This window comes from Haliotis asinina, chromosome 14 (genome assembly GCF_037392515.1).
Source record: "Haliotis asinina isolate JCU_RB_2024 chromosome 14, JCU_Hal_asi_v2, whole genome shotgun sequence".
NCBI classification, from domain to species: domain Eukaryota; kingdom Metazoa; phylum Mollusca; class Gastropoda; order Lepetellida; family Haliotidae; genus Haliotis; species Haliotis asinina.
Window position 1 is genome coordinate 4815994 of NC_090293.1, and position 20385 is coordinate 4836378.

The 20385-nt window shown below is 38.4% G+C and overlaps 1 protein-coding gene across 1 annotated transcript in view; it reads right to left on the reverse strand.

The window, feature by feature from the left end:
* Positions 1 to 284: 284 nt before the first annotated feature.
* Positions 285 to 20385, reverse strand: part of LOC137261804 (paired box protein Pax-6-like) — a 50019-nt gene continuing 29918 nt past the window's right edge. The window contains exons 5-11 of the mRNA XM_067799588.1: positions 15201 to 15426; positions 9750 to 9893; positions 8578 to 8660; positions 8066 to 8232; positions 4490 to 4593; positions 3422 to 3541; positions 285 to 2949 (exon numbers count right to left, since the gene is read on the reverse strand). Of these exons, the coding sequence (XP_067655689.1) occupies positions 2834 to 2949; positions 3422 to 3541; positions 4490 to 4593; positions 8066 to 8232; positions 8578 to 8660; positions 9750 to 9893; positions 15201 to 15426 (960 nt within the window). The 3' untranslated portion in view covers positions 285 to 2833. The remainder of the gene's footprint in view (positions 2950 to 3421; positions 3542 to 4489; positions 4594 to 8065; positions 8233 to 8577; positions 8661 to 9749; positions 9894 to 15200; positions 15427 to 20385) is intronic.

Below are 20385 nucleotides of genomic sequence, written 5' to 3' on the forward strand. Positions count from 1 at the left end.
CAATGAAGCTTTCTATAGGGAGTGCAGCAAACCTTTCAATACAAACTCAAACTGCTGTTACATTATGTACATCCTACAGGGACAATATCGTATGTACCCACGCGATATGTCATTGTTTGCCAAAATGTATAGGCAGAGTTTTATGGCTCTGACAGTTCTACAGATCATGTAACGTTCCACCTGATTACATTCCCTGATACTTTGATGTTCACAGGTGATATTTATCTGGACCTTGGAAGCTGCAAAGTAGCTACAATGTGTATTCATATACAAAAATCAACACATTGTTACACATTAAATCATTTTATTCGAGAAAAAATGATCGCAGCAGCTGTTGGACAGCCACACGTAAGTCATGGTATTATTACTGGTAGGGTACATGCTTCGTACAGTCAATGTTAAAAATATAGAAAAAACAGGGGAGACAATTACACCGAGTTTCTTTGCTACACAAGGGGTCGAGTGAGACTATACTAGTCGATAAAAAATCAGACCTAGCGCATACATCGGCCTAAAATCGATACCTAATATTTGTGTTGAGCTTCGATATCTTACATTAATTTGGGTTCTTCGGTGAGATTCTAAATGATTGTGTCCTATAGGTATGAAAGAAGAACGATGCATACCACACAACATCCGTTATCTTTCGATGCTATATCCACTTAATAGAATGTAGAGAGGAAGGATGGGACAAACTGATTTATATATGAATACGAGAACCAGTTTCATGTTTCTAATGACCGGCCGATGTATGTAAAGTTTCTTTTCATTTAAATTTACAATACCTTAGTGCATAGGGTGAGAAATATTTATGAAATTAAAGGATGTGTTGATTATATGAAATATCTTATCCGGCCTGGAAAACTATCGTGAGTAACGATAATACTACGTGGTATGTCAAACAAATATTTGTTACATAACAATAATTAAAGGTCTACTTCATTGCACGTACAGACCGTTCGGTGCACATTCACATCGTACATTGTGATTTGTTACATGTCTTCATTGTTTGATCATTTTGATTGTACCTGTGTAATTGTCGCACAAAATCAAACTACATATTTGAGGAATAAATAAATCTTCTTAGAACTTTTGTCAATGCAACGAAAATATGTTTGGAGTGACCGTCGATAGGATGAATGAGTATTTGGAAAAGATTCTTCGAAAATGGTCACGTAACTAAATGACTAATTTGATGAACATCTCCAGTATTGCACAAATTGGGTGCTACTAAAGAATGTAAATCACATTTTTTGGATCTCAAATACTGTAGCACTTGATACTGATCATTGTCTTTGCAAATAACGACTTAAGAATTGTCTGACTTGTTATTTAAACTTCAATCAAATTTATATTTCTCTAAACTGGGACTACTGAAAGGTTTGGGGAACATTCAGGTTAATGCTTTACTTCAGTGTTAGTTCTGAGTAGATATCCATTGTTGATAATAATTAATATCGATTAATTTCCTTTCGTTCCTAATCAGTCGGTATATTAATTTAGATATAACACAATTCATAACAAAATTCGTTTTCATTGGTAGTGACAGTATCAAAAGTTTGTTTTTTCTCACTGAGTGAGGTGAAGGCGCAACAAATAGTCCAACCTGGACGCGCCACCAGTTGGTTTAGCTAGGCCGATTGTTTACATATTTTGACTTCTTTTTACCATATCATAACAGATGAAAACTGGAAACAATAAAAATTCACATTATGACATAACGGCGTTATATAAATATGGATACATTTGAACTAATTTGGAATTGACATCGTAAGGGAGTGGGTAATACATAACCATGCGCTGAGCGCCACTGAGATATCTGCCCATTGTGGGACATGCTGGGTGAGGTATTAACAGGGGGAATGGATCAATCTATATGCTACGGGGCCACTGTTTTGAGAACACGCTCGTAAGTCCACACAAATCTCACACAAACTCTCCGTGTGTGTACACACTCAGTCTGTAACACAATACAACACTAGTTGGAAGTATGACGCCATCAGTTCAATGACGTAATTACGATGTCACATGACTTCTGTTCTGAGCAATGTCCTGCCCATCTGGATGAGATTCTACATTTCCACTGTCTCTATGGTAACGCAGTGGACACACGGATACACGATAAACTAGATTAATCTCATTCGTAAACGTGAGATTCTACAGTCATTTTGATCAATGTCAAAAGCCCTGAGACCTTTTTTCTTACACATAAGAAATATTTTGCTTTAGCGACCACTCACGATATAAGCGTTAGCACTTTCACAACGAAACTGGCCGTGTGGCAATGTGGCAATGTGGCAATGTCTGTGTGTTGTAAAACATCATCACACACTCACAGTCAATACGGAAGTTATAAATAGAACTACCGACACGTCAATGGTTCCTTTCTTGGCCGTCCTTCATAACGCACTGGTAGTAGGGATTGTAACATACATTATGCAAATACATGTAATATATTGTCATATGCATGACCTTTGTCATGACAGTCTTTGAGCATCGTGCGCATGTGCAGTACTGGCAGTAGCCGAGGCTGTATTATGCTATTAAATCCATTTCTTGCAGAATGGTAATGCTATGGCGGAAAGTGATGGGGAAATTCACGAGTTCGATACCTCCCGTTCACGTTTGGTTTAGCTGCTCCACGTGGATCATCCGGAAGTGATACCTGTCCTTGACCTTGGGTCAAAGCATTTTAATCCATTATTATGCGTTCGTATTCAGTCTGCTAACCACATGACAGAGCTCATGTGATGCTTGCAATAGTGGAAGAGCACGTGACCGCCTCACGTGGCATCACATCAAGTTATTTTGAAACAGTTTGAGGTCAAGCTGGTCATTGGATCCTTGGCCAGTATTGTGACGTCATTGAGGACATGTGATGCGCTCCCATGTCTTGGTGATTCCCTCCCGGAACCTGGATAGGGACTGACACTCCTGGCGAGATGAGACCTGCAAATCAATAGCACAGCCATTAGTGGTTAGATGGGGAATTTTTAAAATAACTTCCCATATCTTTATAACCTCGTCTTCGAAATTTCTATTTTGTAGGTTGAATTTGAATTCTTTAACACATTTGGCTCAATTTAGCGAAACCATGTAACAATATAATGTGCTTTTGTAATTTGAAAACAATAAAAACGTATAGACATTAAACAGAAAAACAGATAGCAGCAGGGTTATATGGAACAAGAAAGCTTACAAAGTAATACAATCACAGACCTATTGCCATAACACAAGAAGAAAAATGAGATAGACATACAAGCTTGCTTTCCTTCAACTTGTAAAGCCGTAAGGAAAAAAAACGAAAAATATAAAAATCTCACATAAATGCATTAATTATGGTTGAATGTGTTTCAGTGCCAAGTGCTTGAATTGGCTGAATGAGAAGAAGGTTATTTTAAGAAATAAGACCAGTTCGTACCTGTTGAGGCGCCATTGTGGGCGCTGTGGTTCATATGGGACTGCATGGAGGAACCTGGGTTACATGTCTGGCGGGAGTAGTTGGTTAACGCTAGGGGATCGTAACTTCGGGGGGTGTAATCTAAACATGAACAACGAAACACCTTAAACACATACACATTCAGAAAAACATGGCAGCAACGGTCGTATCATCATTACTCATGCGTATAAGTTGTCCTCGGTGGACTGGGTGATATTCTGTATTGACATTACATGAGCGCGTATAATATTACCGTTATATTCTCAGAACTACAAATTTATATTGCTAAAAGCACGTAACACTAACTGATATGTACTTATATATCACATACTTATAACGTCAGTCTTCCTTGAATACATCCACATTATTTTTTATGTATAGAATAAGCAATACTTTCTTGTCATAGTTATTATTATTTCTTCAATACAACAGTTTCTGTACCTCAAAGTGTCCTATGTAAGTTGGCATGTCATGATAATTTTAAAAAGGCTAAACACTACATATTGAATTAAAATGAAAACAGTGTAATAAAACAGTCTGTGAATATATATGTATTATGTTTGACAATGTTAACGTACAATCGATGCTTCTGACATTCTCATGGAGGAGTTTAAATCAATTGTCACAGGTTTATGAAAAAAGTAATGTATTGATCCTAACGCATGACCCTTACGTTAGTACGAAAGGCCACTGAGTGCACTTGCAAGCAGTTACCACACCTTACATGAAATGTGTAATGCGAGGCCCCAGTTGCGATGCAAGTAATTTACAAAAAAATATCCTCAAGGTAAATCCATAGCTGTGATACTTAGTCCAAATGCGCTCACTTTAAATACATTGTATACGTGAAACACGAAAATATGACTTTGTTGAAAATCATGCCAACAAACAGAATGGTTGTTGTTTGGGGCATTCGTTTCTCTGTGGCAAGGACAGCAATAGAGGCCTAATAATAACGACAAATCAATATATGGTATATTCTGTGTCATAGTTTGTATAACAATGCAACACTACAACACAGCACAGCAGCTGGGATGAGATTTAACTAACCTGGTATCATGCATGAATAAGAGGAGGAGCTCGATGACTGGAGACAGGCTGGGTTCGTCGGGAGGTTGTTCGACAGAGAATAACTCGGCACAGAGGGGATAGAACTGCAATTATAATAAACATCACAATAAAATATAGTACACCCCAAAACAACTAAGACAGTAATACATAGTGTTTGAATAATAAATTTAAAGTATAGTACACCCCCCCCCCCCAAATAACTATGCTAATGATAATAATATATATTGTCTGAATAATAATTTTGTAAAATATAGTACACCCCGAAAACAATTACGTTAATAATAATAATACTCGTACTTATTGACTGCTTCATAATCGGTTATTTACTTAATATTGTTGATTGGATCGGTTATGTTCATTTGCAATGTCAATAACATCGCAAAGATTTCAACTGATTTTAACTTCATGACGACAAACGGGCATTAGAATATTTTTAATTGCTCAGTAATCAAAAACTGTACCATGAAAAAATTAATGGTTAAGAGTGTTTACTTCTCAACCTGTTTCTATTGTTTTGACATAAAATAACTAACCCAAGCGATAAACGGGAATTACAAAGTGTTGCTCATAGGGATGTCTCAAGTGTTGATTTAAGTCACAATATCTGTGCAGTATCATGTGTTGCTTTAACACATGTGTGAGCAGAAGTAAAACGCAAAGAAATCTAACTAATCATTTTGAAATTAGAGGCTGTCTCACGAGTTTATTTTCAAGTTATGTTGCTTTTACGTGCATATTAATGGCGCACTATATGCATATGAAAGAGATCCACGGAATTTATTTTTCAATTATCCCTTGTATAAACAGATTTTCCAATGGAGACCAGACATTTCCCATTTGCATTAATGAATTTCCCCCTTAAGAGCCAAAGACTAAAGTCTGCATGAAACAACCGTGACATCCTTCTCTATGGTCAATCAACACAGCGTGTGTCCATCACACAAACGTCCAAGCGATATCAATCACTAAGGACATTAACAAAAACACTCCACTCATACAATCACTCCGGTGATGATGCCATTAACATGTGATCGGCCCTTTCGCTAAAAAGCTCAGCTTTTTTCTGTTTATGTCCCTATTGATTCGGAGGTGGCGCGGCCAGGGAGCAAACGAGTCGAAGCCTGCAGAGTTATGGAAGTCCAGCTGAGACAAAATGCGACATTGTCTGTGAAGGATACCATTACTTAAAGACAAAGCACGACCCAGCGGACAACCTTGCAGTACTCCAGTGTTGGTCTGGGTCTCGAAGGGACACTTCAGAGGCTCTTGTTGGTGCTACCACCTATAGTACAAATCATGAACTTGAGCTGAACAACCTACTTCAAGGCCCACACATAATGTGGATATCATTTCAAGATGAAACTTCAACTACACTAATGAATAAATTACCCGTGCCTGTTGCGACACCGATTTTCATGACGAACATGGTGTATCTGGTCTGGACATTACAACGAACATACGTCCCTTTCATATTTTATGTGATGAACGGCGTTCTAAACCTGCAACTGTAGTTCATACATATATTACGTACCTTTTGAGAGAGTAGCCTATTCAGGTCATACCCAGAATTTATCAATGGAATAGTTCCAAAGCGTGCTCCTATAGTAAATACGTCCAACATTTACAATTAATCACACGCATGCGTGCAGAAATGCTCTGGCTATCTGACCTGTGACTGACTCCCTGAGACAATAATCCACTGTAGAAATAGATTCCCGTTTTGTTTTCATGTATACGTTTCTATACCAATAGCGTGTCAGTTACAAACTACCATTGACAACCGTGTTATACACACCCGTGTTGGAGACAATATGTACTGGGTAATATAGACGTTTGTGAATTACGTCACGTGATATGACAACGGAGTGACACTTCCCACACCTAGTATAATCACCATAGCTCACTCCTAACCCCAATTGTACTTCCTCTGTCAACCTGCTTCACATCTTGTTAGATTGATTAATGACAGCAGATATCATTTTGTCATCGATACCTGTCGATAAGATCAGACATATCTGTGATTGGCAGACACAGATACGGACATATGCGTAGCTATTAGCGAGTAACTTTAGAGATATACGTAGGTACGTAGTGTGTGTTCCATGTCGCAACTTTGGGAGTTGGTGTTTCTTAAATGGATCTGACGAGGCTTTCCGTCATCAGGTACTCTGAATTGTATGGATGTGTTCTGTGGCTAATGTCAATGATATAATTATCCGTTCAAATGGTACCACATCAGTGATTCCAGTGATGACACGAAATAGAAGTTACAAACAGGCCTGGGCTTGTTTGACACCTACATCTAACAGACTCAGTGAAATCTTACTGAGGCTTGAAACCTCGCCGGAACAAGAACAGATCGATATTCGCGTGTAGATACGTGAGTGAGACAGTGTGGATTTCGGTCGCTTTTAGCTAAATTCCAGCTATATCAAGGCGACGGACATCCGAAATTAGCTTCACAAAATGTACGAATGTAGGGAATCGAACCTCGATGTACGGGCGAATGTTTCAACCAATGGGCTACCCAACTGCCCCAAAGTATATGTACACATGAAGTTTGCTACTTATAAATAACACTATGACAAATCATTTATTTTAACTATGATATTTGGTCGGGTTTTAAACCATCATAGTCCAGTTCATCAATAAATCATCAATCGGAGTCAACCTTTTCCTAAACATCTGCTAACTGACACTCTGAATACACGAAGAAATCAAACCCGCATATTTAAATACAATTCACACCGTATCGAGATAAATTACAGTCAATTGGAATGCACTCCGTATGTTTACAGATTTAAAATATCGACCAAAACATGCGCATATCCATTGAGAATGCTATAAATCATTTGTAACATGCATTCATTGTGCCAACAGAGATCAATACAGTCACAATAGATTATTTAACGCTGCCCCAATGACACTGTATTGGCTACGGTTACAGTCCTGTGTCGCATATATCACCCATGTATTGAAATAAACAAAAGTACATCGCAAAAAGAGCGCGGCTGACGTAATTTACAACCTTCAAATTGCACTTGCTGAACCTGGCACTAATTATGAGCCAAAGTCGTTCGACTTTAATTTCGGAGTTTTTAAGGGAATGGCCACCAGTCAAAGGAAATGTATTACCGACGAGAAAAAGTCCGGCGGGATGAAAGACAACATTAGTCTGACGGTGAAATTGAACACTGTTTGATGTTTATAAGGCGATGTAAATAGATGTGGTGTTTTATGACACTTGCAGGTATTGCAATCATAAAAACAAATGCACTGATTGCAAAGAAAGGGTTAAGCAGAATTAAACGCGCTCCCAATTCCAACACAGAGAACCGCATACCAGACATTGTTATTTGATAAAAAAAAGGAAGCGTCATAAAAAACGTGTTTTTTAAAAAGATTTTCAGACTATCTAACAGCTGTGAGACAGCGGTAGTTGCAGTGATAGCTGTCGGGGACGCCGGAGACAGGTCCGATCTGACGGAAATCACGTCCATGAAGGGATCAATCAGTCGGTGTGTGTCTTTAAACCATTAGCAGAAAAAGCCTTACCTATAATTATCTGTCATGGAGGCGATGGGTTGGTGTATAGAGGGATACATGCTGTTGGTGAAACTACTGTTGATAGGGAGACGTGTGGCGCCGTTGGCGACTTCGCGACGTTGGTTACGGAGTTTCTCCTCGCGACGCCATTTCGCCCGCCGATTTGAGAACCACACCTAATTAAAAAACACATTTGCATGTCAGAGATGGCTTCATGCTATAAATGCATGTTTGAAAATACCTACGGACAACCACATTGTACAATGGAATCTGAATGTTGATGGGGTATGGTGATTTAAATAAATGTTTGTCAATAAACAACTGTTTAGATAGAGAAACTTGAATAATATACTAATATAACATAAAACGTGTTACAGGGACAGGGCCATAAAAACAGAATTAGCGAACTCTTCTCTTATCTGTATATGTGTAGAATTAAGAATGTATAAGGGATTTTAACCCTGGCATATATACACATACAGGAAAGTATCTAAATATATAAAGGCTCATGACGCACAAACCTGTATACGTGCTTCAGGGAGATCGATTTTCTGTGCTAAACGCTCTCGTGCAAACACATCAGGATAATGCGTTCTTTCAAATTCTGAAACAATACGATTTCATAAAATATAAATATTGTAAGAAGGATTTGTCAGATACGTTTGTTTCGTTTAATATTGTGTATGCAACGTATAGGTCCGGCGAGATGCTAGTATGGTATTCTTAATCAGAACCTACAGAGGCGGTAGTGATGAACGTTTGTGGGAATGATACGAAATATCCCATTTATATCAAACACCACAATGCCTGAGAGAGAAATATGACGATTTGTGAGAATAAAATCAAAGACAGAAAAAATGGAAAACTGTCAAGTTGAATTCTAGCATTCACGTTGTTGCTTCAGTATCAATCGAATCTAAATAATTGTGCTCCGGTAAAATTCGATTTGGCCGATATAAGATGGATTTTTAGCGAATATCAGAAACACGGGATGACCCTAAGTTTTGACATACAGACGTGTTCAAGCGATTAGTGAGATCAAAGCGAATTACAAGTTGGAAATCGATGAGATTTGTACTCAGATTAATTACCGTTAGGCAAAAATGAGCAATTACGTAAGCAGGAATGTACTGCAGTTGCGATGATCATTGATTGTACGTTGGCCGTATTGGTGAAATATTGGCTTCCACGGACTCTCAAACTGCTCAGATCTAACGAAGTAAAACGTGCCTAGTGATACTGAAATTATTGAACTCGCCATCTGAGTGGATAAAAATTACACGTTAAACCTTATGGTTGGCGGGAAGTTTTGTACAATTATGTAAGTCACATAACGCGAGACTTTATACATCTAGTGTGTGACCTTGAAATGAACAATACATACGTGTGTTATCATTTTGAGATCAACAGAGATTTGAAAGAACATAAACAGAACATAATCATACATACTTGTATGAGGTGTGAAATACACAAGTATAGCATACATTCCTGCTTCCTCGATAAAAAAGGATTCCAATAGCATTTTTATTTAACAAACAAAGTGAAATTGATTTAGGTCATTTGTAACGATCATAAATTGTGCAGTGGTATCACTGGACTAAACATCAGCTCTGTACGTTTATTACTGTATTAGCATTGTATATTCAACACGTGTATTATCAATATTGTCACGTGTGTCATCTTATGGGATTACCTTTCTCAAGTGATTCAATCTGAGCAGCAGTAAATGAAGTTCTATTTCGCTGTAGCTTTCTCTTCAACCTCATCCGCATCTGTTCATCATTTTCGCCAGTCTGACCATCACTGGGACTACCCGTGGACCCAGCGCTGCTATCGTCTGAAAACATACAGGGTTTCACGTGACAACGGCATCTTCAACTGATCCTTGCTGAGAAAAATGATAGGGGTGAGTCTTTCACTCAACGCGTCTCAATACGCTGTAATTCTTACTTTTCTCTCTAACTCCCTATTGCAAGGATGACACAATGCACCCTAAGCTTTAGCACTGGTTTGCTCTCCTGGACCCAAATGGTAGGAGTTCTGGCGGAAACCGTTCAACATATCGCATTACAACGTAAGGGACGCGTTTCGATTTTTCCAAAGAAAAGGGGTGCATTTTGACCTTGTGTGTCGTAAATCTGCCTCGCGATCATGGCTACGGCTTTACGGAGCGCTATATTTCATAGCAAAGGAATCATGGGAGCTCAGCTACTTCACAGAGACGGGTATTAATCTTCAGTTTTGCAATGGCATGCACAAAATAATTGATGCCACTGGATGGCTTTCAAGGTCACTCTGCATCAAAGGTCAAGACGTGTAATCATTGACGTAACGTCTACAAACGGCGTAATTTCCACAGCTAATGATTAGTTACTTCTGCGCATGAGCGCTCCCTTCCTGTTTCACGTGGCTCGTGCTGACCTGTCTACAGGTCATGGAAGTGCATGTGTAAGTGAGATGACGACGAATGAGCGACACCGCTAAGACAATATCACTCCGGACGCAAGCGACAGTCGTAGCGCGTTCTGCCAACATAATTTTCTCTAATGCATGCCAGCACGTGCAAGAAATACGTCATCAAAGACCTTTACCACGTGACCTCCTTGCAGGTCGCTGCAAAGAGTGTCGTCTTTATATTTGTATATGATCAGCGAAGTGTTCTTTTCTGACACACCATGGTCATGTCAAAGAATTATTAAAATAATAACTGCTTTCATTATGTTGCATTAGTCTTTCAAACTAACAGGCCTTAGCCTCGTCTCCTCAAGGCTTTGATCATGCGCAGTCGGCAGTAATCTTGTAGCGGTACACAGTGCACGAGCTACACGACCAAACACAATCACGCGCTAAAAGGGACTGTCGAATCAATTAGCTTTGTCAAAGTTTTCTGACATTGTTGCCGTAAAGGACAGACTGGGAGAAGGGAAGTGCTATTACAATGATCTAAAGTCAACTTTTCTCAGAGATATTACTGCAGTCTTTGTCATAATCAAATCTACTTTCAGACTCTATAGACTTGTCATAATCTGTGAGCGCCTCGTATTCGTCATACTTCCAGTACCAAGTCACAAGCAATACATCTCTTTCTGTTTGTATAATACTCGCCGGCACAAGCTGTAGGCTTCGTTGTGTTTACAATGAAATGATTGACTTGGATCAATGCGCATTTCAATGAGTTTTCTGAGGAAAGTTGACTCTAATTTGTATTAAGTGGACGGGACATTGCTAGTTCTCGTGGCCAATTTCAATCATGACAGAAAACGACGAAAAATCTAAATAAAGAGGATTAAGCCAAATGATTGGCAGCATTCGTGTCCATATCATTTGTGAAATCTACAAATCATTTTGCTCGGCATCGCGCAATTATCAATCATTGTTTTAGTAAATAACAGTTTCGCGGTTTCCTACCAGCGCCCCACAGAGAAATACACAAGAATTATCACTAGATCTGTCTCTTTACAGAACATCAAGGGCTCCATAGGACGGCGTAGGGGAAGCATCACAAAATCCAATGAATGTATGGCATATGAATAGTTCATGTATTTTGGAAAGTATCCTATTTTGATCTTTAATGTAGCAGTAGATGACTTGCATTAGTACAAAATATACATGCAGTCATTTCAAGAGAGAAATAAATGAAATAAAATCTATTCAACTGTTCATGAATATATTTTTCACTATTCGCATCCACATTACAAGTGATTAGAGAAATGGTCTTTCTATAAATCCTTAAAAGCGATGGTATTCAACGGGGCAAGTATTGATTCCGAGACAGAAGTTATTTGGCAAGAGAATAAAACAAATTAACGTATTTCATTTCTCGCTTCTATATCTTTACCCTTCCGTACATAAACATACTTAATCTTACAATGAATTATCAATCAAGCAAACAGCGTCCTCGCTGAAGGATTTGTGGCTATCGATAGCTGGCCTGATCGAAAATGGAACAAATCATGTATTTTTGATAATGATTGATGCACTTGAAGTATATTTTCCCCCACCAGTTTGGCTGAAGGTGTTGCGATCCGGACACAAGGGACTTAGGTGTAGAACCCGGACTAGCCTCACCTATAACCACGACTAACCGCCTTGCAGCGGCGGACGTGATGGAACACTAAAACTACTTAAGGTCATTTTCCGATACTCCTTAATTGAAAAGAAAGAAATTGAAACTGTTAGCTTTCTGTCGGGGTCCGAAAGGCTGTTTTCACGTTTTCATGGCTCATTTGGCCAGCTCTGCAGATCTTGCTAGACCATTAGTTTAGGTGACACAACATATCTCATGTAGCGCGTTGGCCAAGTCGTGATATAAACAGCTCTCCGCCCGTCTCCCCGATTTAAGCAAGCCTGCGTCTGGTCTTTAGAAGGCATCTCAGAGGCTCGCATACTCTCAACCCCGACTCAAAGATTCCGGATACTAGTTGGCGTTGAGTCGCAACACTGTAGCGTATTAGACGTGCAGCCAGCGCATGTATTTCTTGATAAATAGCTAGTATTGTGGCCCTCCGCGACTTGCTGCATTCACACAGAACGATTAAGTGCTCAAAAGTACTAAACATATTTATACGCGCTAACAAAAGAAGTCCCCCTATCGAGGGAAAGCAAAGAGATGAAATGAATGGCGGAGGCCTTCTCAGTCCAAGGGATTTAATCGTTTCTATTCTCCTCTTATTTACCTGCGCAGGGATTAAGAGGAACGTGTGAATAGCGAGCCAGACATGTCGACGACATTGAACAATGGCCAGAGGGTTTCATCCCTGGTAAAAGTCATTGGTTTCAATAACAAAAATACGCGATTGTTGCGTCGATGAATGCATCGATGTCGGACCCTTAGCCGTAATCGTTATGGACTCGCTATCGGAGACTGGTCATTTATCAATACGTGTTGTTACATGCTTTTGATTAATTTCTACAATTTTTAACAGCAAATTCCTCCAAGCTACGCCTTCTACAAACACGTGGTGAGGGGTACTGTCTGACATGCGCAGATGGTTACTTCCGGTCTTACGGCTGGCCCCCGGCTAAGCGGATATCGGCCATGATTGGACTGAGATGCGTTCCCAAAAGGTCGATTAACTCTTAATATAACTCAATTAAAGTTACATAAGTACATAAATGAGGAGAATAAAGTGATAGAAAGGGGAGACAATAACTCACGACTCAGCCTGTGGCTATTATTGAAATGCTGTAATCTGTGATAGCGCGTAGTGGCTATTACGCAAAGAAGTACGGGGGTAGGTGTAACAGTTCTTTCAACTGTGCTGGGGACAAGGATTTGAGAGAAGACCCCACGGGAGTCTGTGAGGGGATTACAACCAATTGGGGAGGCTTTTTTTGTAGCCAGGCGTAAATGTTGCGTGAAACTGACCAGACTGTCAAGAGCGGTCATCGCCTGCTATTGGACATTGATTCGCGTATTGATGGGTTAATCTGGATGTAATACACCCCTTACCCCCTGCCTCTGTTCCGTACCCAGGTTATGTATGTCCTGTCCCTCGTGACATTGCTCCCCGCCCCTCCCCATCCCACACATAATAATACCACACACGTTAAGACACGTTTAGATAAGTCTATAGTTCCTACCAGTAGTAAAAGTGACACTTTGATTGTCATTGATGTCTGAACAAGAAACCATTGTTTGGCACCTCATTGTTCCGACATATGTACATTACAACATTAACGCAATGCTGTACCAGAAGCGGGACGGACATAATAAAATTTACACTTGTTGGGAGTTGTATTTATCGCCCCCAATAGAGCGATACATGCCGTCCATTAATTTCAAACAATTTTTTCAGACGGACATAAAATAAATTACATGTTATACAAAGAGTTGTCCTCCATGATCAACACCAACAGTGTTGCAGGGGTGATAGATGGGTGTTCTGTGCCGAATACACTGCATTATGTTGGATACAACCAGGATGAAGAATGCATTGTAAGCATTTAAGAAGCAATATCCATCAAAACCTACTGATTGGCTAACTTACCCCGTTGAGCGGACCTACATTATGGGGGTTAAAAGTACCATTTAGCGTTCTAGGAGAAGATGGCATTAGCCATGGCTGAATAGAAGTTATGACGACCTTTCATGTTTGTGAAAAGGTTACATAGAATTGATATACAGATTAAAAGATGTCACGTCATTCATATGTTCCTTTCATGTATTAATGCACGCACCCCTGTTAATCTCGCCTGTGAATTCCGCCATAAATGTTCAACTGTGCCTGTTCAGTTTTATAAAAAAAGTTTATGTTTACTTGCATTGGTAAATTCTTTCTTTTCTTATCACAAAAACATCAGATAAGCAGATTAAGTGAAGAAACAATACAAAATAAATGTTCAAATGATTGAAACAGGCTAATCGTCTGTGCACGCCGCTAATTAAATTAAAATACAGTGAAGTGCAGGTGAAGTAACAGTTTTAACATTTTTGTGTTTCTTTTGAGCAAAATTCTATAAGCCATACAGAGATACGTTGCACAAGAAGTGCAACATATTCGCTGTATAAAGAGGTGTATCAAAGTACAACATTTTCGCTGTATAAAAAGGTGTATCAATGATACATTTTTATGTTGAAAAAATAACAGTGAAAATACAGATGTGTGTTACATCTGCTGTATTCGCTTCCCATCTTGTCCATTCACAGGTAAGTAACAATTCGTCCAATTAACATCACTTGTGGTGTGTACACAGACTGTCCATTTACAGGTAAGTAGCAATTTCTTCCAGTTAACATCACTTGTGGTGTACACACGGAATTTCGTTCTGCACGAAGTATAATAATCACACACAAAGCTTACCTGACTGTTAGAAAATGCAGTATTTTCATATTTAATCACTACACAGCATTTACACCCATGTTGCATCTCTTGGGCACAATATTTTTCCCTGTTATACGGGTTGGTTTACCTGTCTTTAAATTACCTTCCAAACAGACCATGCGACTTTGTGTCATGACTTGTGGAATGCATATTCATATTTCAACCTTATATGACGAACTATCACACTTCCTTCGCAAACCCACAATCAACCGACTGCGCTAATTTAAAACAATTGTTAAGACCACAATGACTTTGTCATATAAAACAACCCCGCAATTCCTCCAATCAAGAGTTTCATAAAGAAAAAGGTTCATACTTACACTTATTTTTCTTCTCAGATGCCATTGGGGAAGTTGTTTGAGGAGGAGGGTAGGCAGAAGGAGCGCCGAGGCCCCCGTGCATGGAAACTGTGGGTGTATACCAAGGGTTTGGCCGAGGCCAGCCCTGCCCGTTTAGTAGACCAAGTTTATCATACATAGAACTCTGGCCCATAACTTTCTGGTTTTCACTGGCCAGTGTCCGGAGGACACGATTGATTGAAGATACCTGAAATCAGAACATTAATCAGAATTATGTTGAACTAAACTTTGATGTGTTCTGTAATTGCTTTCGTGGCTGACTTACGAATTGTACAGATCTACGTTAATTTCTGTGCCACAGTGCCCAGCACCAATACTACATCTAGTGAAAGACAAGACGCAAAGGTTTAGAAGTCTATATCCTCACTCAAGTATTTCTGTTCCTGTCAGTGAATAGTATTTTTTAAGATAAAGCCTGTTTATACGATCTAAAATTCTGGTTCTTTTTCATGGAAGCGTGTGAATATGTCGTGGAGTAATTTTAGTGTTACATTTAACATGAAAAACATGAGGATATAGGGATACACTAATGTGAATACAGAATCAAAACTAAACTTATGTTTTGAAAGTATTATTCGTGAAGAACAGTACAAAGTCATTTTTCATATATCCCTCCTGTTACTTGTCTCGGTCACAACTGAGACATGCAATAAAGGAGAAATCTTATGGATAACAACTTCTTCAATTTATTTCTCACGACTTGTTCTAGCCCCATCATCAGGTAGAACTGAACAGTAAGCCATACTAAAACAAGCCCCGAAGCGTCGTGAGAAATAAATTAAAGAAGTTATTATCCATAAGATTTGTCCTGTAATACCACACCAACTTCTAAACCAACTTCTTAATAACTACCAAATAAAATCATGTAGTTATTAAATAAAATATCGAAAGGTCTGCTATGTATTTTGTGTGGAAATATTAAAATAGCACACTTAACAACAAGAAAAAGGACACCATGATTGGCATAATTCACATTTGTGTTACTTTACTTTCGTATTCACGTAAATAAATACGTAAATACCCGAAGAGACGAATGGATGTTTAGACCATCATGAACATTATTATCAAAGATAATTCCTTCTGTGACTTATTTCAAAGCAATATTTCATGCTTAAATAATTACAATATGAAAAACATGAATTGAAATTCAATACATTTAATTAAATCACTTAACAGTTGAAATGAAAAATGAAGTCATAAATGGAAACCCCTAGGTGTTTTTGTATTTCAAACGATATTAACATTTTTGTTTGGGTGAAATCACTGTGTCATATAGACTTGTAGATCATATACCGAACTGATATCAGTACATGAAAAACCACACAAAATTGATACGCGTCGAATGCAATGTTCTGCCGATGATTCAGATGGCACTATTTAGCGTGCATCTGTTCACATTCATGTGTCAGATTGAGGATCAAATACAGTAAATTTCATTTAATAGTATATTAAAATCATATATTCTCCCAAGGTTGCCAAGCAGGTATAATGTTGTACACGCGCATGGTTCCAAACAAAGGCATCATATGATGAACGCCATGTTATTATCAGGAATCAGGTTCACCTAAAGCAGCGAAAGGGTTTTTTCTTGACAAAACTGAAATGTAACATACAACATGACCGTGGAGCACAATTTGCTAATCTTAACTGGGTTAAGGTTAAAAGTACATCTTGATACAACCCACAATCTGTAATATTAGCATGAGAAAAACTGAATTCACATTCGTCACCATCAATTACATGCATCTGAGTCATTCTGGTATTAGATGATTGCTGACACACATTTAGTGAAAATTGAAATTTTAAGATGACAGTAATCTTATCGATGTGTTTCACATTTGCAGAATACATAGAGAGCAAATATTATTACACTTTGATTCAGTATTTGATGGTAAAGATACGTAGGTACACATCAACTATATACAGCATGATCCGTTCATAAAACATACGGAGGTATAAGTGATGAATATAGTGTAATAAGAAATAGCTCTTATCTTATCTCATTTTACATTAAATACCAATATGTCCAGTGCAATAACAATACTAGCAACGGTACCCTTCGGGATTATCCATAAAACTCGACAGTCAGAATACATGATCTTAGGTGCATAACAACTGCCTGTCAAGAAGATTCCCAAAATGACAAAACCGCGTTAAAGTTCGTTATCCATTTCAGACAAGCCTCGTGACAAGATACACATCCAGTCCGTCAGTTGGTTGGCCTTAAATATATCATTAGCCCTTGTTTATGTTTACCGTTATGGCGGCTGTGATGGATTTATAAGTAGGAAACGTATGTCCTAATGCAAACAGTATCCTCTGACAGCCCTTGGTGGCAGCTAAATACTCATATGGCATGGCGAAATTCCTGACCGCTGTTTCTCGCCCGACACCCATCCATTCAGACTATTTTGTCAGGAGACGGTGTTAGTGTTTTCTCTTCGTGTGTCGCAAGCCCACGACATCTTGGCGTATAATTCATTATGTATCAAGAAAAATATGTGTGTTGAGGTAAGCATTTTTGTGAGGAACGACACGAAACTAGTGAATTGACATATTACATACAAACAGTATGAAAGGGTATATTATTTTTTTACAAATATAGCGCGTGTTTGTGTGCATGTCCTCTCCAGTTATAGTAAATCTCAGATAGTATTTCTTTGTAATTACGAAGATGGAAACAATTCAACTTTTTCAGGAGACAATGGTTGTCCCAAGCAACGTTAAAGTATGACGTATGACAGAACAGTTATATGTTTAAATTTCAAATATATATCTAACAAAATGAGATATTCCAGGAAAACATGAAGGAATTTAGGAAAGTACCATACTGCATACGTATTGTAGATATACGATTGTACGTAGCGAACATAAAATTAGGTATTTTGTTTAGCTTATGTTTGGGAATATTTGGAGTAATTATATTATCGCACACCACTAGACACTGAAAAGCTAATGTCCTGACGTTATTTGATATATTTATAGTTTTGTGATTACATAAACTACTTTCGTGATTCTTAACTGTCGGTTTAATACTCTATGTTTCACACAAACTGAAATATACATGGAATAAAGGCTTTAGTAAGACTGATCAAAACTCCAATAAAAATGATGAAACACGCCCTTTATAGGAATTGAAATTGGAGACAGGCACATTTGTTATCTAATGCAAACAATCAACCCTGAACCAATCGTCTTGAAAAGAAATATTTCAAATTCTGAGACTTTTGATGGAAAATACTATTGAAAATGAATTAACGTCAAAACAGGCGAATATTTTAAAGTGAGATTTATTGGTAAGATTGCAGGGCCATCTCTCAGTCTCAAATCACATAAGAGGGTCCGTCTTGTCGCTGTTTCCGTCCGTGACTAGACCACGTTAGTGCGAGTTCTACTGCTTCTAACTCCCCCCTTCTTTTTTAATGTTTTCTACAAATTTTGCGGTTGACTAGGTTTTCCCGGTGTGGCCATGACAACAAGGAACTCTCTTGAAAAGGAGACTCGATTTTTCAGAAGAGCCAATCACGGCCTTTGTAGCAGCCTCAGAGGACTCCCCAAATTAAAAGTGTCATAAAATTTTACTAATTCAACCCCCTTGGTGATTACAGGACTTTGCAGAACTGGAATTTTTAATCCGAGATAATAACACCGATTTTGTTATGTGTTTTAGTAATCAGCGACTTTTGTTTAACGACTTTGTGTCAGATATTATTCGTAATAAAACGCTTCCAGAGGTATTTAATATCTGCAAGAAATCTAGGAAAGGGCACATTTGATAGTTTCTTTGTGTGTGTGGAAATACTACATGATCTAACGTAAAGAGTCTTAATATAGTCATTACTCGGATAATTATCATACTAATAATGTTTCTGTTTTGGAGTAGAGCAGTAGATAAAAGCATGGGAGTACATTACATTTTTGTACAAGCCACAATACATGCAAACACAAATGTCAGTTACAATATATATGTATATATAAACAACACGGACAACGTTGCCAACAATCTAGTTCCTATATGTGCTGTGTACATAAACAATAATGTTTCACCTCACCGAAGTACATGTATTCAGAAACATTAATCCTAACCTATTTCCTTTGTTCGGATTCAATTAATCTCTATATTACTTATTCATGCACGTTCAATGACGTGCCAATACGTATTCAGCAGTGCGTATGCAATAAAACAATCACAACCAATGCGAGAATCATCTTCCAGGTTGTCAAAGGGAGGAACACGTTCTATATTTAGTTTCAGTTACCACTCTGTGTATAGGTCTAAAATATTTAAACGTTAGACAGACAGACATATCTCTACATTTCTTTTCAACTGAGTAATTTATTTCACGTGGAACGCTATAGACACACAGACGTGTCAACAAATATGGCATGTGTACATAATCATGTTGCTCAGATAAAATGCAAATTATATTGAAAGACCTGTCGTTTGTGTCATTTGTAAATGTGTTTACAGAAAGACATTAACACATATTCATCTTTACATGTGCAAATGGCACATCAGACACAACGAAGGAACGAATAAAGGTAATTGCAGCTTCAGTGTAAATGTCAGCACAAAATCCCGGGATTCTTATTGGCTGGAGTAACACAAAATAGAAATACCTTTCATCATTGTGTAACTCAGAACGTTAGGGGCTTGGTTATTCTAAGAAACACAGACACTGTGTCTGTTGGAGGCAGGCTAACAGGACAGATCCTTCATTGGATTCAAACTCAGTACCAAACAATGGACGTGATTACACAAAGAAAGCTGAGTACTGATAGACAGTGTGTGGATGCAGAGTAACTGAAAAGACCCCTCAAGAAACTAAACCCCAAGAGGGGAGGGGTACAAGAGACATGGTTACTTAAAGAAATCTGGGAACTGACATTGTGGTTAGATAAAGCTACAATGGAACGATCCTTCACCAGACTAAAACTCAGAAAGTATGAGGCAAAGGACATGGTTACTCAAACAAAGATGAGCACTGAGAGGGACCGTAGAAGCGGTGAAATGGGAGCATTTTCCTCCATGAATGATAAAGTATCTCGGGCTGAGAGCACCTTGCGGGAAGACGATGATAATTAAGATTTCTATTCGTATCATTGAGATGCCGCCACAAATTGATACGCGGGCTAGAGTCTCCCA